The sequence below is a fragment of the Heloderma suspectum genome, chromosome 5 (genome assembly GCF_057233095.1).
Source record: "Heloderma suspectum isolate Gila_16-S chromosome 5, 16-S_ref, whole genome shotgun sequence".
Lineage (NCBI taxonomy): Eukaryota > Metazoa > Chordata > Lepidosauria > Squamata > Helodermatidae > Heloderma > Heloderma suspectum.
In genome coordinates, this window is record NC_139462.1 from 79,060,477 (window position 1) to 79,086,355 (window position 25,879).

General features: G+C 46.6%; 1 protein-coding gene across 1 annotated transcript; it reads right to left on the reverse strand.

Moving 5' to 3' along the window:
* Positions 1-18,037: 18,037 nt before the first annotated feature.
* On the reverse strand, positions 18,038-24,269 carry HAND2 (heart and neural crest derivatives expressed 2). Its single transcript, XM_084860292.1, has 2 exons — positions 22,936-24,269; positions 18,038-18,803 (listed from the first exon to the last, which is right to left on the reverse strand). The coding sequence occupies exons 1-2, from the start codon at positions 23,524-23,526 to the stop codon at positions 18,705-18,707; spliced, it is 690 nt and encodes a 229-aa protein (XP_084716418.1). The 5' UTR covers positions 23,527-24,269; the 3' UTR covers positions 18,038-18,704.
* Between the last annotated feature and the right edge of the window lie 1,610 nt (positions 24,270-25,879).

Sequence of the window (25,879 nt, forward strand, 5' to 3'; positions counted from 1 at the left end):
TTGGTGGGACTGAGCGAGTGTAAAAGTAAGGTTTGAGTTGACTCGTGGACCTCTTTGGGGTGCCACGGCCAGGACGTACGAGACTCGGGGAACGTTTCCCCCCACACTAAGCACCTGCAGCTCCCTCCGTGTGTGACCGGGTCTGTCATACCTAAAATTAGGAGCAGAGTTCCCAGCACAGGGTGCGCGTTCCGGGTAATCTTGGAGTCGACACACCTCTCTGCTTAGAAAGGAATGTAGGGGCATTTTGTATCCTAGCCATTTCTCTTGCGTACAAGGGACTTTGCGTTAAGTAACAGTGGTACCGAACACGTGGTTTGATCAGTGTAGGCTGGTGGCTCCAGTTTCGGTGGGGCTGTGAAACGATTCTGGGTTTCAGTCCGAACCAGCCAGAACTCTAAAGGAGCTATCTAAGGTGCTGATACATATCCACAAAATAGGTTCAGCACCCGAGATAGTTTCTTTAGAGTTCTGGCTGGTTCTGACTGAAACCCAGAATGGATTCACAGCCCCACCGAAATCGGAGCCACCAGCTTCCACTGGGTTCGATTTCATATTTAGAAATTAGAAATTCATATTAAGGTATACATCCAGCAGAAGGAGGAGGGAGGAAAACGGGGTAGGATGCACTATATCATTTCGTAAGGGTGGGGGTGGGAGGAATAAAATGCGTGAATTCTCCTGTAGATAAACACCTCCACCCTCCCCGCGATGCAGTCGGAAAACTGGCATAGCAGGCATTGAGCTGAGATTGAACTTTTCACCCTGCTGGGCTAGGTTCTTTTTTTTAAACATAATAATTTGGTTCATGGGAAAATAATAGCAATATTTAAAAAAAAAAAAAAAGTATTCCCCACCGGCAGTCTGAAATGGTTCAGTCCACAACACTACCTTATTCTGCCACAGGTGTGCATCAGGCCTCCATTCCTTTGAAATTATGGGACACAGGTCTATTCATGCAGCAAAATGGGCGATAAAGTTCTGAGCAGGTAGACTGAATAGCAGCGTTTCAGAATGCAAGTGGCCTAATTTCGGATGTTCTAGATTTTTTACCAGGTATGTATATATTCATTTATTCCTTTAAAAAAAAAATGGCATATCCCATTGTCGATTCTACCACCTCATTCGACACGCTTTAGTGGGCAGACTCGTGGTCAGGAATAGTTTAAACCCCCCCCCCCCCACACACACACATACATTTTCTGATCATCCAGTTGTGCTTAGAATTGGAATGGATGGTAAGTATTCACTTGGAATCGAGGGTTCCTTTCCTATGCTTTCAAAGGAGCAAGGTAGACATAAGTTTCAAATCTAGCAAAACGACTTAACTGGCCCACAGTCGATGCTTGGAGAATTTAATCCCACGAGCTCTTAAACACACGTTATTGAAAAGTAAGGACTGATTTCGTCCCTCACGTTGTTCCTCCGTACTCGACGACTCCCAGGTGGATGCGTTTTGCGTGAGAGATAGTCCTGTCTGTGGTATTCAGTTCCATTCCACATGCGTAATTTGATGGCATCTGCGACCGCGCATGAGCGAACCAGCCCTAGATCTCATTCTATGGGACATCCGCCTAATCTGTCTAAAGAAAACTGTGCCAGACTGCCAACGCCTCCCCGGCCGACACTGACTTAGCTGTGAGCACGCTCAATTCCTGTGGATTTGGCATAGAAATACCAGCGGAGTGGGGAGGGGAGAGACATCCCCTCCAATCCTCCATGGCTTTTCTTTAGCGATTGGGGTAAAATCCAGCATAAATCCCATTCATTTCAATGGGTCTACTCTAAGTAGGATTTCTGTTGGATTCTACCCAATGTAGATCTCTGATCTTCAGCGGGGCCTGCCTCTGGGAAAACCAGATTCTTCCTTCGCCTGTCTGTCTTTCATTTGATGCTGCATGTCTTATCCTATGGGTCTGTGTCACGCAGAACTGCATTTCATTTTGTAATCGAGTAAAGAGAACGTTGTTTTGATTTTCCATGGAGGCCCTCTGCAAAACTAGCCTGGGCTTGCCGTGTTTGGATCCAGCTGTTTTAAGGTAGAGACGACTGAAGAGATCGAGGAGCATCACGCTCTTTCCCCGACAGCCACATGTTTCTTTAATAGATGGAGGCCATGGGGGACTCTTTTGGCTCCACTTGCAAGTGTAGCCTAGGCGTGCGGATCTGGTTGCAGCACCACCACTCGGGCGGATCTGGTTGCTCAGGGAACAACATACCGCAGCAGACACGGGTTCCTCGGGAACAAAGGGGTCAGTAACTACGTGCCACCTCGAGAGCGGTTTGACATGCTTCTGACGCTTTTGCTTCACAAATCAGGCTTTCCCCAAGCCGGTGCTGCCCAGACGTCTTGGACTACAATTCCCAGCACGATGGCTGGGAATGATGGGAGTTTTAGTCCAATACATCTGGAAGACACCGGGTCCAACCGGTTGGCGAAGGCTACTCCAGGTGGTCGGGCACGTGGGGGGTGGGGGGGTGGGGGCTTTCTAGCAGTTTGGTCTTTTGGATGTTGGCTTCTTTCTTTGGTTTCCAATAAGTGGCTTATTCAGAACCAGTAGAGGCTGGTGGCTCCGATTTTAGTGGGGCTGTGACTCCGCTCTGGGTTTCAGTCAGAACCAGTCAGCACTCCTAAGGAGCTACCCAAGGTGCTGAACTCTTTTAGAGTTCTCACTGAAACCCAAAGCGGATTCACAGCCCCACCAAAATCGGAGCCACCAGTCTCCACTGCTGAGGACACCTTTCACTGCTTTCTCTGTTATGCAGGAACAAACCCCAACAGCCATATTTTTCTGAACTAAGTGCTCCAGCCTAGGCATGTTTACTCAGAAGTCAGTGTTATTGAGTTCAGTGAGATTATTCCAAAGTAAGTAGGAAGCAATAAAGGGCAAGGCAAATGATTAGGGAGTAAGTTCCCAATGAACTTGGAGCATAGTCTTGTATATATTTACTTGGAAGTAAGTCACATTGCATTCAATGGGGCTTACTCCCAGGAAAGTGTGTGAGTAGGGTTGCAGTTGCAGTTCAAGTTTGCTTCTGAGTAAAATGCTTAAGATTATGCTGCACATGCCTTGCAATTCTTTGCACTCTTCCTTGGGCCTAATTCCACGAGGATTACTTCGGCTAAATGTGATGGGATTTGGCCACAAGAGCCTTGGTTTCTGCTTGTAGCCAGGAAAGGAAAAGCATTTACGGCTAACGGCACTTCTCCAAAACTCTTTCTGCAGTTCTTCTATTCAGATGCAGGATTTCTTCAAGACCAAATTACTTGTCTGGTTAATTTGAGGGAAACAACCCTCTTCACTGTATACCCTCGAAGTACCATCGCCATTGTGATCACTGCAACATTTGCTCAATTGCTTAAAAGTGAGGCTTATGCTCACTCTTAAATCCCTTTAATTGCTTCCAGTGTGTCTTGACTTTCATGCACACATGTTGAGGATGCTGTAAGGCACTGAAGAGTTCCATATCCTATATTTGAGTTCCTTATGAACAATTGCTGGTTTAATCCTGCTTACTTAGAAGTACGTTTGGTTGACAACAATGGGGATTTGTTTCTGCGTAAGTATTGAGTAGTATCCAATATTGCTTCTGTGTAGAGTAGATCCAATGAAATGAGTGGGACAAGTTAATCATGACTAACTTAGGCACCATGCATTTCAATGAGTCTACTCTACATACAGTATTGGATACTACCATTATTCTCTCTGCCTTTCTGCAACTATAGTACTACTAGTATAGCCTTTCCAAACCTGTTGCCCCCCAGATATGTTGGACTACAACTCCTAGCATGGCTGGCTAGGAATTCTGGGAATTGTAGTCTAACACATCTGGAGGAAACCAGGTTGTGAGAGGCTGTAATAGCATGTCTCTATATAGTTTTCAGTCAAGCCATAACATTCCCTCTTTCCCTTGTGGATGTGGTTGGATCAGAATTCGAACCTTACTTAGTAAGGAAATTGCACTTTCCTTTTGGATAGAATGAAACGTGGTTGTATCTTTGGCTGGGGCAAAGAAAGTGTCTCCCATTTAAGGCCAATCATAACCCTGCCATGGTTCCTGACCACCCCTGTGTCTTTCTTTCATCCAGGACACAAATGCATCAAGCCATCTGTCCCCTCTGGAGACAAAATTCTTTAAATAATGCTTCCAGAATAATCAGATTCTGGAATGTTCTATCATGTGACCAGCAGCTGGATGACAGGTGGAAATTCAACCTATACAGTTTCCCCCACTTTTGAGATGCAGAGGTTAGAAAAGTTGGACATACTAGATTCTTGGCTCATCTGCAACTGGTTGAAAGTACAGTGCCTTGGTACAGAGAAAGGTGGTAACATGATGTTTCATGGTGCTGTTTTCTAACAACAATGCCATGTGAGCAAAATATGTACCTGAAAACTAATGTAATATTGTTAACATTCCTCAAAGCAGCTGGAAGCTCTGTACAAAAAGCAATCCCTTCTGCTTCAACAACAGGTGCAAGTAAATACCTTTATTAGTTAGCCTTCTACTACAAATGGCCTCCTGATTTTTCTGTAGTTTCTGGCTTGGCCTGTCTAAGAAGTCTCAAGCTGGCTGTGAAGACTGCCAACAAAGTGACATCTGAAAAAACTTGATTTCTTTTGCTAAATATATCCAAACATTGTGGATAGTATTGGTTTTGCTACAATACTAATCAGTAGGGCTATGCAGAGACCCCCTGATTTGACTTGGAAGCCGCTTCAGAAATGGGCCCAATTTGGCTTGGGCTGATCTGGGGGCCCCCGACACAACTTGGCCCTGAACCCAAAGTGGGATTCAGATGCTGAACCTCACTTCAGGTCACCCCAATACCCCTGCACAACCCCCCAGCTCCTTACCTTACCTCCTCCTCCTCCTCTGGTGCCTTTGCTGCTGCTGCTACCTTCTTGCCACTGCTGCCTTTGCTGCCATCTCCTCGCTGCCGCGGCCGTCATCGCCACTGCCAGCTCCTGATGCCTGGACGCACGCTGCAGGGAGTTGCCATTTTTAAAATGTCAACCTCCTGGAAGTTCCCGAAAGTTGCCATTTTAAAAATGATGATTCCCTGATATAAGAGTTGGCGCGTATCCAGGCCTCAGGACCTGGCAGCGATGATGATGGTGGCAGAGATGGAGGCAGAGTCTGCGGTGGAGATGGCGGCAGCAGTGGAAGCAGCAGAGAAGGTGGCGGTGGCTACGGATGTGGCGGTGGAGGCGGCAGCGATGGAGGAGGCAGCGGTGGAGGTGGGCAGCTCAGGTAAGGACCTGGAGGCGCCAGCACGGCTGAGCTGGGGATGCCAAAGCTCTGAAGCACATGAATTCTTCGGATTGCTCCTGACCAGCTCCAGGTTGCTTTGCACCCCCTCCACTTCACCTCGGAAGGGACCCAATGAGGCCCGCTTCAACTCATGGTTCAGGCCTTGGGCCAAAGCAGTTCACAGCCCTACTAATCAGTAAGTCAAATAAAAGAAAATGATGGCAAAACCGGAAAGGTTTTGGAACCAGGGCCTAGGAAATTAACTCACATGTTTATTCTGGATCAACAAATGGTTCTACTCCTCCTGTAATCACTGTGCCAGCTGCTGGGGAACAATAGCAGGAGGTTGCTACTGTGCTCACATCCTGCTTGTGGCCTTCCCACAGGCATCTGATTGGCCACTATGATGGAGTAGGTGGGCCTTCTTACTAACATAGTGGCAATTGCCATTACACACATTAACTGTGCAATCCTATACTTGTCTACTCAGAAGTAAGTCTCATGGGGCTTACTCCCAGGTAAGTGGTTACAAGATTGCAGCCCAAGTGGTATTCTCACAATGACTAAAATAAAGGAGGATTATTTATTTATTGCCTCTACATTTTAGGTATTTTAATTCACAGAAGGGCATCCAGAAATGGTCTCCTGTTCATTCATGTCCAGTCTTTGTTCAGAATTGGTTTCTCTGGCATATTCTCCCAAGCATGAATGGAGACCTGAATGGCCTATTGAGGTCCTTCTTGGAAAAATAGAAAAGCATCTGTTCTTTATGCCGCCTGAAAATATCTGCACTCAGAGGAATATGAAAGGAGACTCCACCATCTTGCCTTCTCTCTAGTAACTAGAAGGCAAGTTAGTGTCTGTGTAGGACCATCAAAATTTAAAAGAAAAAGTGGGAAATTATCAAAAAGGAGGGAATTTGGAGTATAAGTGGTGGCTGTCACCTGCAGATCTAGGGTCTACCACTAGACTGGAGAAACTATTAAGCAGTAGTACATGCTTCACTTTTAACTGGGCTGGGGATCCAGCTAATGGAGAAAGAAGGCAGTGGGGGTGGGGTGGGATACTAATATTGCATGGATGGAAAAGAAGCACTCTGCTCCTAGGCTGGTCAGGTTGACTGAATATTTCTATAGCTTTGCATATGTGCAAATCTGTGGGAATATTTCCAGTCATGAATGGCAGATATTTAGAATAGAATATAGTAACTAAAAGTAGCTCTAACTCACATAGCCCCAGGATTTACTATCCTTAAAAAAAGAACAAACAAACAAACCACATGGGTCAGGGGCACAATCCTTGCCTAGAAGCCATATCTTTTACCTTAGAAGAGTTTGCACTTTAATCCCAGATGGGGAGAGTGAGGGCAGCTCCTTGAGCTACCTTTACTCACTGTGGAGGAAATGAACTTTACACATGTTCAGAGGCTGCCTTTAATTATTATCATTATCACAGGTGCCAGGGCTGGATCAGTGCCATGATGGGTCCTGGCTGGCAGTCTGTAGTCAGCCCCCTACTCTGCCTCCAACTCTGAACTCATTCACATGACATATACCTCACCACCCCCCCCCCAAAACTATGCTACTTACAACAACAAGGCTGAACAGGAAAAGATTCCAAATGTCACCATATTTCAGCTGAAAGTTTTTACTGCCAGTTACTAAGCCTTAGGAGAGGTATTTCAGCCATTTCAGAATGGTGGGGAAACTGCAAAAGCCAGGAAACCACCAAGTGTGCATGCATGTGGAGGGAGGGGGTGTTACCTTCTTTGGAACCCAGAAGGCAGGATTGGGACCCCAGGCAGGCCAGATCTGGCCCATGGGCTGAGGTTCAAGGCCTCTGATATAAATCAACAAAACAGAGCTTTTATTTACTCTGGGCAATGGGAACTGAGTAGAAAGTGTGGACCCCCCTCTTTGTGCACATGAGTAGGAAATGCCAAGAAGGGAGAGCAGGTGATAAGGCATGGCAGAAACAAAATATTGTGCTAAGTGTGTATATGTGCAACATGGACCACCAGTTTCATCCCTCTGTCAAATGGCAGCAGCAAACTGCAGTGAGGAAGGAAGTGAAGGCATACAGGGCCACTATAAGTTCTCCTCCTCTGTTTTAGGATCCAGCCAGACTTTGTTTGTAACATTAAAAACTAGTGCTTGAGTTTCCTCCCCCTCCCCTTCTCCTTTTGTGCTGTTTCTTTTAGATTGTAAGCCTGAGGGCAGAGATTGGGTAGCATCCAAGGTTAGTCCTAGGTAGAGTAGACCCTTTGCAATGAATGGGACAAGTTAGTCATGACTAACTTAGGTATCATTCATTTCACTGGGTCTACTCTACATAGGACTAACATTGAATACTACCTTATAGCTGTGCACAAATGGCCTCTTGAAATTCTCCAACTTACTTGAGGGCAGAGAAATTTGGGAGACAATTTCACTGAATTTCTCCAGCAGGAGGAGAAATTCTCAATAGTTTCTCCCAGGGAGGGCTCCCCATTGGCACAGCTTGTGGCACAGCTTCTTTCTTTTTTCCTAAGGGTTTTTTTTTTGGGGGGGGGAGGTTGTGCTGCAACAGCATCAACTGTCTCTCCTCAAGCTGGCCACCAGTTTGCATCCAGGGCAATGCAGCTGGGGGCAGTGTTATGTCTAGCCCCAGCGATATGTGGAGTTAGTGCTCTGCCAAAATCTGTCCTCCAATTTCAAGAAAGGTTTCTCCCCCCATGAAAGAGGCTTCCATTGTTCTGCCTTATTCAGGATGTTTTATGTTTTCTGTTTTTGAGCTTCCCTAATCACAGCTAGCCTCCCAGGCTGCCTGCATGTCCTGATCTGAAAGAGCCCTATGGGAGGAATTAGTCATGGTTCCTTAAACTGGGCTTTAATTGAAGTGTAGGAATCAGAGGAGGCTGCAGGTGGCCAGCAAGATGATTGCACAATGAAAAACAGGACAATTGCACTCACTGCTGGCCACCTCCTAAGAAAGCTGAGCCCAAGAAACTGAGAGCCCGTGTGGTGTAGTGGCTAGACTGTTGGACTGGGAGCCAGGAGATCTGGGTTCTAGTCCCCAATCAGCCATGGAAGCTCACTGGGTGACTTTGGGCAAGTCATAGACTCTCAGCCCAACCTACCTCACAGGGTTGTTGTTGTGAGGCTAAAATGGAGAGGAGGATTATGTACACCAACTTGGGTTCCTCAAAGAGGAAAAAAGGTGGGATATAAATGTAATAAATAAAAAATAAGAAACCCAACCCCAACCCATGAGAATTTCTCCAAAATTTCACCATTCAATTTCTTTTCGAAAACAACTTATCCTAAATTGAAAGAGAATGGTTAGAAAAGAATGTGGAGAAATTTTTTGGCACAGCACTGCTACCAAACTGACTTTTTAAAATCAACATGTAAGCTGCTCTGATGGTGCCTTTTTTGGTTAAGAACAAGACAAAAATGTTTCAAATACATACATAGGTTTTGGAGGTGAGCTTAGAAGCTTGGTGGGCTCCCTGAGACAGTGGGCCCTGTTCCGCAGCTCCATTCGCCTATGCTTTAATCTAGCTTTGTCCAGATCCCTGGCTTTAATATAGATTCTGGGCCTGACCTATAGCTCAGATTTAGTCAGTTTTGGGGAAGTGCTTCATCACTATTATTGGGGGTAGACAAAAAAATAAAAATGCCCAGAGATATTTTACTGTGCCCCCACACTAGCTGGTCATAAGTCTGACTCCCCCAGTTTGTTTCAAACAGATTTACAATAAAATGAAAACAAATCTAGCCAGTTAACAGCCTGCAAAACCTCAATAACCAAATCTTTTCTGGGATGAAAATGCAGAATGAAAAGGGGGGTGGGGAGAGGCAGCAAAGAAAGGCTTTCTGTTGCATCCGCATTCCAGCTGGTGGCCTGGACTTCAGCTGGTGTTTGGAAAGCGGCTTGGTGATTACACCCAACTCTTGAGCAGGATGGCTCCTCGCCGTCTGATCTGACGTCAGGGTGTCCATAGAGGCTCTCCTTGCAAGATAGAGCGAGAGCGAGCTGGAGGGAGGGATGGTTCTAATCACTGCCAGATGTCCTTAACAGCAAATATCAAGACTTATACGGTGCCTAAGAATAAATTTGTAATCAGTGCTCTACCAGCCCATCATCAAAGCAGCAATATTGCTTGAGGAATATTTGGGGCTGACGGGGGAAGCACCCTGCCTGCCTTTGGGGAAGGGGGGAGTGAGGCCCCAAGGGCCACAAAAGGCTTCATCTGAAAGCAGCAGGTTCCCGCACGCCACCCATTTCATTCTCGATGCTTTTCAGAATTTATGTGAATATATAGTGCAGGGAACAATTGAGATTTAATTTCCATTTAGAGGGGAAGGCTGAAACAGCTGGACCGTAATTGGCCAATTAGAAATGGAAAAGACTGAAGCTGCTTTGGAAAAAGGAACATATTTCATAGGCTGGAAAGAAGACACACACACACACACAGAGAGAGAATAAATAAACCTTAATTATAATCGTAGAAGATGTTACAACAGTGGCAGAAATAATTAGTTTCTTTTTCACTGTTAAGTGAAGCCCCATTTATAGTGAATACAATTAATATCTGTCTCCATCCTCAAGCCCAAACATAGAACGCAGGACTGGAAGGCTTGGCGTGCTATGGTCCATGGGGTCACGAAGAGTCGGACACGACTGAACAACAACAATCCATCTTCCATAGTAGGGTTGGATTGTGAGCCTCCTTGGAAGTCAGTCCCTTTATTTCCGTGGAACTTTCTTCCACAGCATTGTTGCCGGGATCGCGGTTCAGGCTGTAGCCTGTTACTTGGGAGTAAGCCCCATTTAACTCAATAGGACTTATTTCTGAGTAGACACTCAAGATCGTGCTACTGGGGTTGCACGTCCACAGGATCTATTCCCAGACGTTGAGGAGTGGAGCATAAAAGCATTAAAAAGGCTCAAAGAAGCCAAAACGGTCTGTTAGTATGTAGCCTTACAATGCAATCCTCTACACTTCTCCTAAGAAGCAAGTCCCATTCAGCTCAATGGATGTTACTCATTGGTAAGCAGATGTAGGATCCTGAAGTGATTTGTGGACCGCTGCCTAAAAAAGAGAGCAACAAACAGTGCCTAATGTCGTTCTGACGTCATCATTGACGTCATCATTGAGGAAACAGGCGAGATTAGCTATCCTTATCTGGTTCTGCGTTTGTAAATTTCAGGAACCAGGGTTAGGTGGGGTTAGGCTGACAATGCCACAACATAGAAAGCTCACAAAATCACTGACAACAGCCACAAGGCCAACCCCGGTGCTAGAAATATGACATATCAATTCATAACGCTTCATTTCTAATTCTTACCTAAAGCCATCTGCTGTTTTGTGTGTGTATATTTTTTAAAAAAATAAGAAATTGGGGAGGGAAGAGTAACTGAAATATTTCTTTTTTCTGGTTATCTAACAGGAATACGGTTCTATTGATTCTGGAATGTGCATAATGTAAAATCTTTTAGGACCTAGAAACTTGCCTGGATTAAGTCATCCATCGATGACAATTAAGATTGCTCTCTTTATAGCTGATGGAAACTGACTTCCTCCTGAGCACACACACACACGTTATTGGTTTCAATAATAAACAATCCTTGTGTTCAATTCAGACAAAACTTTATACTATGATTTTTAGCGCAGGGAAATACTTATTTCAGAGAACCTATTGCATAAGTACTGATCTTAAAAACCCATAACTTGCAGCCACTAACTTCAATAGGGGTGTCCACTTACTTACAAGTAAACCCTGTTCAGACCAGTAGAAATTTCCTTCCATATATTGGGAATCAGAAGAATTAATAAGTAGCAATGACAACAAAATCACTACTATCGTTAGGTTTTTGAGGTACCTGGATGCAAACAAATAAACATAATTGTGTACTTATATGGTATACAAAGGCCGGCCTTGCACTCGAAGCATCTCTTTGAAAGGAAGTTCCTTTGAAGCGAATGAGACTTCTTCCAAACAGATGTATTTAGCACACAGTTTACTCTGAGGTATATGGAAATTACATGTTGGCACTGCCATCTTGAACATGCTTACTTTCAAGTTACTCATGAAAGTCTGAGAGCTGTGTAAATCCAATTAAATCCAGGTACTTCAGCTTCATGGTGTTCTGATTCATGCTGTGAAAAAGGAAGGGCCTTGAGGGACAATAAATAATTTGGATTGAAATATGAATCTGTGAACAGTTTTCTATCTGCATATTGATCTAAATCTTGACTTTCAAAAATCAAATGGGCACAATCCAACTAAAGTTAAGCACTTTTCAGCACCATTCATTGTGATGGGAGAGAGCTGAATGAATGTTTACTTGGAAGTAAGTCCCACTCTGTTCCATGGGACCTACTCTCCAGTAAATATACATAGAAATGCAGCCCCAAGTTCATAGGTAAACCCTTCTACTGAAATAATTTGGAATTCTACCTGATCATAGCCATTATTCCTATTACATACACCCTATTTTGTAGGCCCAGGCTGAATACACACCTCCAATTTCCATTGCTTCATATGTATACAGTTAAGACAGGGGTCCTTGTCATCTGAACATTCTAAACAGACATAAACAGATGCCATCAGGAGAACACTTCCATTCTGAAGATTCTTATTATTTTCAAGTCATTGGTATATCATAAAATCAAGGCAGATCACTGCAACTTGAACTTAAAGCAGAAAGGCAAAGCACCTTTCTTCCCTTCCCCACCCCACTGCACCCAAAAGAAGGCCTTTCACCCCACATTATATGTCCTGTATATTCCAGTGGAATCTAATTCCTGGTAAGCAGTCTTCAAATCCCAACCCAATGTCTACACTATAGAAATATACAAATTTTGCTGCTGCCTCCTAAAAAGCACTGAAACACCGTTGAAGCAATAAAAGAGTAACACCCATCCTGAAAATATTATGCGTAAGTGAAGTCCCACTGAAATGAGGAGTTAATTCCAAGCTTCGGATCAGAGTGCCTGACTGCAATCTTCAATCCAGTTAGCCTCAAGTAGTTGAAGTTGTCCATTTAAAATAAATGATTGTAAGGAACTACTCCAAATGTTAAATTGCTCTCCCACATTCATCTACGGGACAAGGAACCCCAACTGAAATCAATAGGACTTAATTCTTTCAAGTAATGCGTTTTAGGGTCACAGTGTTAAGAGAGTGAACAGTCGTTTGTACAGCTCCGATCCTATCAGAAGATCCACAGAGTCCAATGAGTCTTACTCCCAAGGAAGCATGCATAATATGGCAGCCTTAAAAGCATCCCAAAATAAAATTATTATTATTATTATTATTTTAAAATCCTTCCAGGGAAAATAAGGAGTGCAATGATGCAAGTAAAGAAAAGATTTTTGTTTGGTAGGTGTGTAACCCTTCCTCCTTATTAATGAAAAAGCTCCATAAGCCTGCCAAACACGATTCTTTTCCTTATTTAATTAAAAAAAAGACCATTTAAAAGGAGGATGCAACTCCCTAATACCTCCCAAAATTAAAGCATATTTATGAACTATATATGAACATTATTAAATAGGCATGTGATATGCTAAGTGCTCACAAAGCAAAATACATTACTTGGAAGTACCACTTAGTCAAATTTGTTACTTTCAAATGAATGACATACAATACAACCCAACCATATGCATGTTTTCTAGCGAGTTTGCTCCTGAACTAGTGAGCTGTAGTAGGCCTACAGGCTTATAGCCAGCGTAGACAGAAGGCAGATCGATCTGGATCACTAATAGATCTCTGGGTGATTTGCAGTAAAACAACAAGAACTTCTGACAACAAACAGTTTAATAATAGCAGCAACACTCTGCCCCCCCCCCCCCCGAACATCTTACATGACGATCCATAGTAGTTAACTTCAGTTAAGGATTTCAGTAGGATTGTACTCAGGTACGTTTTCTAATCATATCCACTCCGTGTCTACTCCGAAGTAAATCCTGTTATGTTCAATGGGATGTACTCCCAGGGGAGTGTGCATACAACTGCAGTCTTCATTAGGAAAGAGAACCACATATTTCGATGTAATTTGCTTCTCCGCAAATTACCCCGGGGATGGATCCAGACTCCCTCATACTTAAGAATAGACCCACTGGAATCAATGGGACTTAAGCCCCATTGGCTTTAACGTGTCTGCTCTTAAGGACGAGTGAACACCTGGACGCCACCCATGATATAAGGAACACAGTCTGGCATGGCGTCCGATCCTAAAAAAAAAATACATTTTTTTAGTTGGGGAACGAAAGTCCCGTTCATTAAAACAGAACCGCTCCCTTCCTATGATAGGAAGGAAGCCCCACGGAAATTCAGAATCGCCGTGCCTGCGGATCGATCCCGATCCTATCTATGCCCACTCAAGAAGTGCGTAAAACCTGCCTTGCACAGCGACAGAGCTCTTTAGGGTTGAAACACTTGGACTCGCGGCTTCGGTGAAAGCGCTTCGCCCTTTTCCTCGAGGCGCCTGGTTTTGTCCCCCCACCCCCCAGCAGCTGTAGGAGATTGTCTCCTCTCATTCATTAATTTCCCTCTCAGATTACCTGACCAAATAGCTGGTGCGGGCTTTGAGCCATTACCACCAGCCAGAAGGCGACAAGAGAGAAAGATCCTGCTCTTTGCTCAGGCCTCTCGCTCTCTTTGGGTTTGGAGCAGTTATCATCGGCGGGTGGGGGTGGATAAGGCGACTGAGAAGTTCAGGCCTGACCTTAGCAAGAACTTTGAAAATTGGGGGGGGGGGGAGAGAAGGAAGAGGCGCTCCTTTCTTTTGCCAGGCCAGCGCCGGTTCCCAGCGAGTCGCTGGCCGAGAGGGTTGCGCACCAAAGAGCGAAGAGGCCTTATCAGGCTCGCCGCTCCAGCCCGGAGATCTGGGGCCAGGGCTCCTGACATCCCAATCGGCCATCAATTTACCTTCCACCGCCCCGCTTCCCCATTTAGCTTTTAACGTCAAAAGCTACATTTTTGTCGGCTCCGGCCTGTCTAGGGCTCTTGCGATTTAGCTCCAGGAATGATTGCTCCTGAGAAAATAGCAACAGCCCCATTACCGAGCAATTAAAAAGGATCTCCCCCCTTCCCCTCTCTCCCCCGTTCATGCTCTCTCCTCTCTCTCTTGGCCCGCGCCCGCCATCACCTTTCAGTGGGAGCGAGAGAGAGGAATACTCAAAGCCAAAAGTCCTACTGATCATCTTGCGTGTGGGTATTAATTTGTGGGAGAAGGGGTATACCAGCCAGCCACTACCCGATATCTGTTTGACGTGGCTGTGATCCTAAGCACGCTTACTTGGAAATCCATGAGATCTACTTCCAAGTAACTGTTTTTAGGGTTTGGGAGACAAGAGAAGTGGTATCCCTACCTGGTATCTGATGGACAATTGCTAGGGCAGGTCCAGTCAAACCGTTTAAGGAAAAAGGCCTTTAACAGAAAGTCCTACAACTATGCATGTTTAGACCAAAAAAGTCCTACAACTCCCACCATCCCCCCACCAGCAATGTAGGATTTTTTCCCCGTCGAAACGTGTATAGGATTGGCCCCTAAAACGCTTTAAAACACGTGGCCGAACTCTGTTCTTAGCATCAGTGGCCTTACATGGTGTAGGAGTTCGACTAGTGCCAAGGCTTGCTGGGAAGTCAGCCCCATGGACCTGCAATTATTACCCAAGTCACGATTCCCGAGTTCCATGCGGCTAGGATTGCAGCCTCAAAAGTGTGTGACTTTGGGCTGGATCCTGCCGATTTTCTCGCATATTTCAGCTCTACCTGGGTGAAAACTTCAACGCAAGGACTAAACATATCCAGACGTGGAAGCAGCCTAGTCCACACAAGACAGTTCGTCCAGGCGACTGGATTACTGACTCCTCCGCCAGTCCTTGGGAGTATATTCCCATGATGCCCGTGGGCCTTGCGCCCAAGAAATTGTGTTTAGGATGGCGGCTCTGGTCGTGTGCCCTGCGAGCACGTGTGTGAGAGAAAGCTTGGATCGCATGTCCTGTATTATAAATTAACCAGATGCAGATTTCAGTTCTATCCGCTGCTTAGGAAGGAGAGTTTGAGTAAGGGTGGGGGGATATATTGTCTTGGTTAAATTGGGAAACATATCTTGCTTCCAAAAAGAGAGAGACAGAGAAAGATCGAATCACCTCCAAACACTCACTACAAACATCGGACATAAACTTGGCCCCTCCACAATCCTGCATAAAGGAGTTGCATTTTCATAACCATAAAAATATAGCACACTGATTTCACACACAAAAACTAGTTGGGGTCTGCGCCAGGAAACTCGAAATAGACACAAACACGCAACGATGGAAGAAGGCTAAGTATTGTATCCAATGTTGATCTAATTTACAGTGCAGTCCTATCTATCTACTCAGAAGCAAGCTAACAGCCTCCCCAGTTAATGGGACTTACTCAGAGGTAAATGTGAAATGTGTATATAATTGTAGCACGAATGGGTCTACTCTAAGTAGGACTAGCATTGGATACAGCCCTTCAGGGTGCAATCCTATGCATGCTTAAACAGAAAGGTCCCACAATTTCCAGCTTTCCCCAGCTAGCTACGCTACGCTGGCTGGGGAATGCTGGAAACTGTAGGGCTGTTTTCTGTCTAAACATGCGTAGGATTGCTCACTAAGTGGCTGCTTGATCCTCAAGTTCGCTATTTCTTTCCCTGGCTAGGGAAGAACTGAGAACATCTGATAACATGATCATCATCCATTAGAAATACACCGGGTGTGTGTGTGGGGGCGAATTGTATCCAGCTAAAACAGCATCGGGAGTTAAAAACAAAACTCTTTAAAAAGAGAGAGTGTGGAGGGGGTGGGGGAGTCGGTTCTTTCGAAGGCAAGTGTGTCTGTAAACACAGCGACACAGGCCAGCCGCGGCCCAAGCTGCCTGACCCCGAGACGGGAAGAGGGCACATCGCCTTGGCCTGGTTGTTCTAACCTCGCAACCTCCTTGTTGTCAGGGAGGCCTGGCCAACGGTGTACAAGGCCTCTGCTTATCTTTTTATGGGCAATTGGAAATCTACCTTCTCTCGTTGTCAGACCCAGCTGGAGCAAGCCACTTTAAAAAAAGGGCGGGGGGAGAGATCTGGGAGAAAGCCAACCTGGATTTCGAGTCCCGTTCACGCAGGGAGCCCGGAACTACAACTACATAAAAGTGAGCTTGAGAGAAAGGACAGATGAAACATCCTCTCGCTTAACCCCGAAAACCCGATTAAGACACAAGCAAGCTTCCTCAGGGGACAATCTGAACTCCACGCAAATCCGGGGCAGATTCCACCTCATTCGGTTTGCGTGTCCTTAACCCCAAAACGCCTTCAGTGCTTGCTTTTGGTCAACCCATTAATTTAAAAAGTCAATTAATAACTATTTTATCAATCGGTAGATAAAATGCTGAATTCCTAGGCTTAAGCCATATCAAGAAATTAGGTTTAGGCAGAGCTGTTGTACACGCACACGCACACACACAGGCGAGGTCATTAAAAATAAACCATCCTGGCAGGGTCCTTCATCTCATCATTCCAAAACTGGCTCAAGTTCTTTAGCACGTTGCTGAATGCGATCGAAGCCCTCGTCAATTTCAAGGCAGGGAGGTTCCTAGATCTGGTGGTGTGTGTCCCCCCTCCCGCCCATCAGGGTCAGGTTCCGAGGACTGGCACCAGAGCCAAACCCATTTTGTTTTTCGTCCTTCCTTCCGCTCTCCCTCCCCCCCTCCCATTTGCAACATTACAAGGTTGAATTCGCAAATCCTTGTTAGAGCAGGAAGTTTTTGTTGTTGTTTTACTTTACAAAAATTAATGCTTCTTGCTGTGATTTGAAAAAGTGCAACCCAAGGGAGTTTTGGGGAACCACAAAGTTAATATTAAGATCACTGTACCTCATTGTAAATCTTACATCTCCCCCCACCTTTCCTAAATCCCTCGCCTTGTTCGCTGTTTCATACTCGAGGAGGTAAAATTACTTGTTACATAATCACTTCTACCAAGGTTCTAAAGCGTCTTTGGCTTGTCCCCAGCCAAAGCACTAGGGCGAGTCCACGTCACAGACCGCTCGGTACCGCACTCTGCGATAACCCTTTCCCTGAGCATAATATGCAGAGAAAATAGATGATCCCATAAATATGAAATACATATCTAGATTAGCTCCCGTCCACAGTATCCCCCCTCTTTCACATCCAAACACCTTGAAAAGGCCACTGTAAATTATTCCGGCTTCAGTAGGAAGAGACCGTCTCTCTGTCTCTTTCTCGCTTTTCCTCCCTCCCTCCCGGCAGAGGCGGGGGGGGGGGGAGGCTCGTTTCTGACTTGATCTAGTGGTCTCCTTCAGCGCACACAAAGTATTATATCATTTAGAAAGAAGAAATAGTATTTGGCACAGTGCGAAGGCTCCTATGCCCCTTGATTGCAGTGGAATTTACTTATGAGAAAACGTGGTTAGAATCACAGCCAAAATCTCAAAAGGAACAACTCCCGCCTTTGATCGTTCTCTTTACCGCTCCTTCCGCTTCTAAACAGTGAAACGGGTCTCCCTTTTCCTTCCCCATGAAGAGTCTTCCTTCAGAATAAACGGGCAACTCAATCCTTCGCATTTTTAATCAAAGGTAAGTCCCACAGAGTTCAGTGTCGCTTCCCCAGGTACCCTCCATGGGATCGCCTCCTTAGAAGTCATTTTGATAATTCAATTTACTTCCAAATATTATGCGCACCACAATATGCTGGTGGTGTCTGCTTTTGAGGTATACCTTTCGAGGTATAAAACGTAAGATTTGCATTTAGTAAAAAAAACACACACACAGTGGTTTATTGAATACTTACAGCGTTTACACCTTCCAATATTAATTCAACTCCACGGACTATTATTATTTTAATTTTAATTTTTGGTTTTGCTTCCTTAAGGAGGATCGAAGTGCACATTAACAAAGAGCCGTTCGAACAATCTCTTCCAACTATTGAGCGACCACGAGGAAAAGAACACAACACTGAAGTCCCATCTCAGCGCAAGACACAGAAATCTTGGTTGGTGGGTGGGTGGGGTGGGGGGACGCAACTGTTTTGGTTTGAGCTTCCCATCAACATGTTCTTCCAATAGGGCAAGTATTAGACATATACACTTCACATAACACGCTAATGCCTTCGAGATATTCCCCCCCCCCCGTGTTCTATACAAACAAAGCAAAATAACATTCATGGGGGGGGGGAACTACGGAGACCACATTATCCCTTACCACACCGGAGTTTTCCTCTTCCTATATTCAAATATGGAATGCTTTTCTTCCAAGATCCACATTTTTAAAGGGGAGACTAGGGGAGGGAAATTGCACATAAATAAACCAGACGATTCCAAAACAAGAAATAAAAGTAGATGTCCCCAGCTCAGCAATCTCTCCTGAAGTTCCAGAGTTCTCTAAGAGATTATTTCCTTCAGTCCTCGCAGCGCTCTCTCACTGCTTGAGCTCCAAAGCCCACACGTGCTGCGGCCAGCCAGTTCTCCCTTTGGTTTTCTTGTCATTGCTGCTAACTGTGCTTTTCAGTATTTCGTTCTGTTTGGGAAAGGAGGCGAAGAGGAGAAACAAAGAGATTATCTCCCTGTGCTTTCTGGGTCACCACCTCCCACCCGCACTTTTGGGGCACAAGGCAGAGAATCATTCCTCGGTCACTTTTGGAGCTGATCCGTAGTTCAGGACAGGCTCACACGAGGCCTCCCAAATGGAGATCGAACCAAGGGCTTTTTCTAACTGCCTTTCGCCGAACGCACACGCGTGCGCGGGGATGTGTGGTGGTGGTGGTGGTGGGCACAGATCTGGTAGGCATTTCAGCTTTACACGAAGCAGTTCCTTCTCAGAGAGGCAGGAACGATTCACAAAGTGGGCTGCGAGCGTATACCCACACACCCAGGCGTAAGCTCCACTGAATTCAATGGGACTTATTTCTGAGCAGACGTGTAGAAGATTGCACTGCAAGGAGGATGGATCTCTAAGTACATCACGTGGAGAGAAAGAGCCACTGAAAGCAAAGCGACTGGTCTTCCCTCCGGTTATTATGAGGTGTCCATCGCTCCGGTTTAACGGATTTCTCAGTCGGCCTGATCTACAATCCGGAGTGATAGAGCTGAGGGCCTCCTCCATATCCAGCATCAACCAGGCGCAATTTTAACTAGTTTTATGTGTGTGCCTGTGCGGCCGCGCGCGCACACCCAAGAAGACTTACTAGCATCTTCACTTAAAAACCCCCAAAACAAAACATCCCTCAGATCACAGAGCAGAGGAATTGTATAATCTATCAGGATCGTAGGCTCGCGGACAAATTGCCTGTGACTGTATGGCTATGAAATGTATGTATTGTGGAACATGTGTCTAAGTAAACATTAGATCTCTCAAATAAATCAGCCTCCCCAAATGACTTTGCATCCATACAGTCATCATTTCCACCACCCCACCCCCACATCTGTATACTATCCACACAATCTAACTGCATGGAAAACTAATTTATATAACTTCTCCGAGAGACACGCGGTGCATATGTTTAGCCAACCTGATTGTAAACGGCTAAATCATGATGTGGGATAAATCTTTGGGAGCCCAGGATTGCGCGGGGCGGGGAGGGGGACTTAATGGGCGGGGAATTCTTCTGAAAGACCACAGGAAACGCCTGCTGAACCCCTCCTGCCTGCCCAAGTAAGTTCGTTCCAAGGAAATGTACCACCATCACCACCACAATTTAAGGAATGCATGTTTGAGACAGGGTAAAAAATGCCTATTCCAAGGCTGAACACCCGAGAATTTTCACTGAGGCCACGATCATAAGCACGTCTGCCTTGGAAACCACCTTCCACGGATGTACCTCCTAAATAAACAGGTTTAGGATCTCAACACTAATCTCCTGAATATTATTGCATTTCGATAGCACTTGAGCCCCAAAATAATTTTACATCCTTTCTTTTCCAGTAGGACCTTCTCTCTGTGTATAATATAATATAAACTCTGGTTCTTTTGGGCCCCAATCCACAGTGCTGTAACATCCCGTGTTAAATGCAGTTATACATTTGTATAACTGTGTTTCCAAATATCCCATTGATGTCAATGAAAGGTGCTTGCTAACGCTTAACATCACAGCCTAAGAGAAAACGCCCGGGCTGTGTGTGTGTGTCTAGTTTGGAATACAAAAATATTGTTCCAAGTGTTTATTGTGTTCAGGATTGTCTGGAACTTTAACCATTCTAATCCGGGTTGAGATTCAGTGTCCAGCAACTGAGAATGTTCTCTTCCCAGTCATCGTTCTCAAATATTTTTAAAGAAAAACATGAGCAGAAAATTTATTATTATTATAACCGGATTTCCCACGTGATTAATTAGACTTACTCTATAGGTTAATTCTTGGCTTGCAGAAAGACAAAAGGGTGTGATATTTTGAATTATGGATAGAGGAAGGGGCCGCCCCTTACCAGCCATTTGCGCGTTAGTTGTATCCTGCCTAAAGTGAACTCCTGCGGACACCCGGCTTCGCCCCGGAGGGAATCGAGTTTCTTGTATTACTGCAAGCACAAACGCGACGATCGCGGGAAGTCAACCGAGCCGAAATGAAAATCAACAGGGCCGTAATACTGAGTAAATGTGTGACTAAAGTTTAGTATTCAGGGACTTCAGCGAGAGTCCTCAACATTATAGCACATGATTTACAGATCGCAGCCTTATGCGATGAGGCAGGAGAAAACCCAAACACACGTGCGGGTGTCATAAATCCGAAATCCTGAAAGGGGGGGTGCAGTCTGGAATTCCGCCACTGGAATTCCACTGATCTTGTGGGACTGCGGTTCCCCGACATTTCCCCCCGCCCCCAGAAAATGCACTGACAGGTGTTTCTTTAAAAAGATTAAAAAAAAAAAATCTATGGCTGTAGCTCGGTTTCTCTGCGGAGTTTTGCCGGCTAGGGCCTCAATCCACAGCTCACCCATTACAAGCCATCCCCTTTGGTTTTAATAGGAGTGCCGTGAAATCCGCGATTTGTGGATTGCAGAACCGACCCCTTCATCCAACGACTGGAGCGGGGACAGTTTCCGGTCCGACCTGCAACTGGGCAAGAGCCAAATGCCTGGATTTAAACGGGCACGAAATCTTCCCGCTGACCTCCACGGGCCGAAACCAGGACGGGATTGCGGGGCTGTCCTCCAGGCCACGGGCGCTCGGGGCAGACTTCGCTTTAAACAGGCCCCTTTGGATCTCATTGCAGTTCCGTGGGACGGGATCCGAGACCGCCTCGGTCCTACTGGCGAATGTGACCGGTTTGTGGATCTCTGCCTGTAATGCTTTCACGGCTGCGGCAGAACTAAAAGTCCTTCCTTGGAAATGGAAGCCCGTTCAACGTCAACGAATGGGGTTTAATTTCCAAGATCATGTGTAGCCCAAGAGATTAACGCTTGAGCCCCAACTGGAAACAAACTCCAGTAAACTCATTGGGGAACACCCAATTCAGTATTTTCGAAAGGTCGGCACGGATTGCACAACCACCACCCTTAACCTTCTCAAGCGTGAGGTGGGGGTGAGCGGAGGTGTAACTCCTGCCTTTGACTCCTCTCCCTGAGACCTTCCCTGTATTTTATTATTAATAATAATAATAATAATAATAATAGCAATAATAATAAGCCTTCCTTTCAAATAAAAGGGTATGAGTATATACCTAGAATCTACCAATTCCTAACCTCCTCCGATCCCATCTAGAAATATGCAAACCAGGAGGTCGCTGCGGAAACAATTCACGTGTCGGACTGTCCACAGCCCTACTCAGAGCAAGGCAGAACAGCTGCCCGGCGCTGAGCTCCTTAAGCGCCCTTACTCAGCTCTGTGGAAATTAATCGGACTTTGGGGGCAAGCCGTGGCGTTTAAAATGGGGGGCGGGGCGGCGTGCGGTGGGTTAATCCGCTGCCCTTAGAATATTTTCTTGGAAAGAAGCCCCGTTGAAATCAGTGCCCCAACACTCCCTCTCTCACCTTAAACTCCCCGCGGAGGCAAATCCTCCTCAAGGGAACGGCACTTGCTGAGTTCACACGGCTCCTTTCAGTGGAATTCGGTTCCAGTTAGGGGCGCTTAGATGCTGCTTTTCTGAACACGATCTTAGGATCACCCGAGCCCCAAACGTGTTGTGGAGCGGTCAGGCAGCTGTAGACCCCGCACCCGATAGAAGGTCATGGGTCTTATTCCACCGACTTCGAAGTGTGGTAAGGCAGCCCTGTCGCCTTAGCCTCCCCGCCTCAATCTGGACTTGTGCCCCCAGCTCCTGTCCTGACAGCACCGCCGCGGGCTTACTGATGCGGGGGGCGGGGGGAATCCTGCTTAACTTCACTGGGCCTAACAGGCGAGGAGCGAGCAGCCCGATCCCCGGCCGCCTTGGCTCGAACCCGTTTCCGAAGTCCCGGCGCGCCCCTCCAGGGCTTCACTCAGTGTAAAGAAGCCGGTCTCCGCGTCGGCCCCGAAAGCCCCCCGGGAGAGGCTCCCGGGACGGCGGGCCGAGCTCCTGCCGCGCCCAGCCTCAGGAGGCCGGCCTAGCGCTCCGCGGGTGCCAGTGCCTGCGCCCCTGCGCCCTCCCCGCCCCGCCTCGCCTCGCCTCGCTTCGCCTCGCCTCGCCTCGCCTCCCTCGCGCCCTCCCCGGCCAGGGCTGGCGGCGGCGAGCGCTACTGACCAGCTCCTTCTTCCTCTTGTCCTCCTTGGCGTCGGTCTTCTTGATCTCGGCCTTGAAGGCCTCGGCCTCGCCGTTGGCGTCGTCCTTGGCCAGCAGGTCCATGAGGTAGGCGATGTAGCTGGTGGCCAAGCGCAGCGTCTTGATCTTGGAGAGCTTGGTGTCGGCCGGCACGTTGGGGATGCACTCGCGCAGCTCGGCGAAGGCGCTGTTGATGCTCTGAGTCCTGCGCCGCTCCTTGCGGTTGGCCGTGCCGCGGCGCTTGACGGGCCGGGGCCCTCCCCCGCCGCCGCCCCCCAAGCCCGGCGGCCCGCCGCCGCTGCCCGGGGGCGCCACGCCGCCCACGTAGTGGTGGGGGTGCTCCAGGCCCGGCGCCCCGTTGGCGTACTCGGGGCTGTAGGAAAGCGCCATGCTGTAGTCGGGCGGAGACATCTCCGAGGGGTGGCTGCTGATCAGCCAGCCGTGGAAGTAAGGGTTCTCCTCGTGGCTGCAGCGGCTGGCGGCGGCGGCGGCAGCGGCGGCGGCGGCGGCGGCGAACGGGTAGCCCTCATGGTGGACCACTGGGTGGTGGGGGAAGCCCCCCACCAGACTCATCGCCGGGCCCCCGGCCGCCCACCACCCCCGATCCTGTCCCCTGGATCGCAGCTCCCGAGGAGACGGCCCCCGCCTTCAGCTCGTCTTAGCACAGGCCGGTCGCCATAGGGTGGGCGCTGCAGAGCCCCCCGAGCCCCCCGAGGGCAGGATCAGGGCCTCCCTCGGCACTCATGCGGAGCGGCAGGAGGGGGCTGAAGCTGGCAAGGAACCACCCAATCCGGCAAAGACCGGGGGAGCAGCCCCCCTCCCACAAAAGAGGAACCCTCCCCCCCGCGGATAGCTTGGAGCTTCAGTGGCTGTCCTCCTTTGCCTTCTTCTCAGCTTGGACGGGGAAAAATAACTGGGCGCGGAGGGGGGCGAGGTTTACTTACACCTGCATTTTCTCCAAAAGCCCCCACTTGGCCGAACCGCTTCCCCAACGTCTGTCCATTTGCTTCGCCTTCCCTGGACGGGAAGCGACTCGTTCGATTATATCATGAGGGATCCCAGTATTTTTTCCTCCTACTTAGCGGTGGGGGACAAGATCCCAGAGAGTCTGCCCCTCGGGGAAATCCGAAATTCTTCCTGCTCCTAAGGAGAAACCGCTGAAAAAGATGATGATGATGAAGAAGAAGACGGTGGTGACAAAAGGGGGCAAAAAGAGAGGAATAATAATAAAAAAAAGTCACACTCAAGATTACTTTCCAGACTCGGAGCTGCGTAGGGCACTAGTCGAATTTCCCAGCCTGATCTCCATGTACAGCTACATCTTTAGAGCAGCTCGGGTTAATATATGTCGTCAGAGGCTCTCTCGGCCAATCGGCGAAGTCGGGGGCGAGGCATCCCGCTTCGGGCCATAAAACTTTTTTTTGATCTTCGCGCTGCTAATTGTTCGGCTCCTCTTTTAGGATTGGCTGCTGTTCCTATCCATAATATAATTAAAACAAACGAGGGAAAGGTTCCCTCCCTTCCAGCATCGACAGAGGTTAATGCGAGTATTTAACAATGTTTTGCTGTAAGTATGTATGTGTGCATGCATATATTTTAGTTGCTGAGATAGATAGATCAACAGATAGATAATCTAAAATAGCTAATAAATTCAGGTGTAGTATTATAATATAGTGCAATAATGTACATATATCTATATATTGCCTACCAGTGTATGCTATATTATAAGACAGTAATTACTGACATTAGAGTAACGACAGTAGTAACAATAATGTCTTTGGATAACATGGATGATCGGTTTTGCTATGTTACAGATGTTTACATGTACAATTGTTGCCAGAAAATATTGGAGGGAGCCGAAAACTATCAGGAAGATTCTTTGAAATGAGATTACTGTTTGTTACCACTTGGAAGTAAATTCCGCTGTAATCAATGAGATCCACTTCCAAGTAAAATGAATTCAGAATCGAGGTGCCAATGAGAAATTGTCTGAAATTACATTACAAATGTAATATACTTACACTGGACCTTATTAATGAATTTCCTTCAGCAATCCACTTCAGACAAGACTAGGAGATCTGCTGGTTTGTATAGGATTTATCTGGCATAAAAGGATTGTTGATTGCAATACATGGGGCAAAAATAATACCAAAAACAAAACAAAAAACCTGGATGGTGTTGGTTGTAAACCAGGCGATTTGCCTCTTACAACTACTGAATAATCCATTGCCGAATGGCAAATCTAATTATTTTTCATGAAAAAATTCCTTTATTTTTCAAAATAAAACGATGCACATCTGAATCCTTTTCCCCAGCTCTTTGTGTGTTTACGCTATCCCTGCCTGAAATCAGTTTCCCTTCCACTTAGCCAGCCCAATTGGGTAAGTAACTGAATCTTTTTAACAGCATGTTTTAAGAGCGTATATTCTCATTTCTGTTAACAAAGATATAAAGATCTCTCTGTGTATCTCTTGTTTCGCCAATAATCATACTACTACCACCGCCACCACCATCAATAATAATAATAATAATTTAAAAACTCGAAATGCCCAGACATCTTCAAGAAAATGGGTTTCACTTATGGGCAGGGAGTTGTTAAAGAGAGGTTTAATAGGCAGGCCCTGCAGAAAGCCAATAGATATATAGATTGTTGTGCTTGGGGGATGTTGAACACATTGTAACAGGAAAAAGGATCCCAGCCTGAAGTACAGAGAGAAATTGGTAACTCGGAGAGGTAAGAATTTGAGCCAAGACATTTCCTGTCGCTTTCTCCAAAGAAGTCTCCATAGCTGAGCAAAAGAGTTTCTCCAGCCTTGGCAAGAAGACTAGTGGATTTGAAGTAGATTTGGACGCAGTTTCAAAAGTGGTGGGGGAATCGAGTCAACAAATACCCGAACCAAGAATCCTTGAATGAAAGGGGACTTCT

Coding starts and splice junctions, on each gene's coding strand:
- HAND2 (XM_084860292.1), bottom strand. CDS start 23,526: ATGAGTCTGGTGGGGGGCTTCCCCCACCACCCAGTGGTCCACCATGAG. Junction 18,804..22,935: donor ACAAGAGGAAGAAGGAGCTG/GTCAGTAGCGCT, acceptor TTTCCCAAACAG/AACGAAATACTGAAAAGCAC.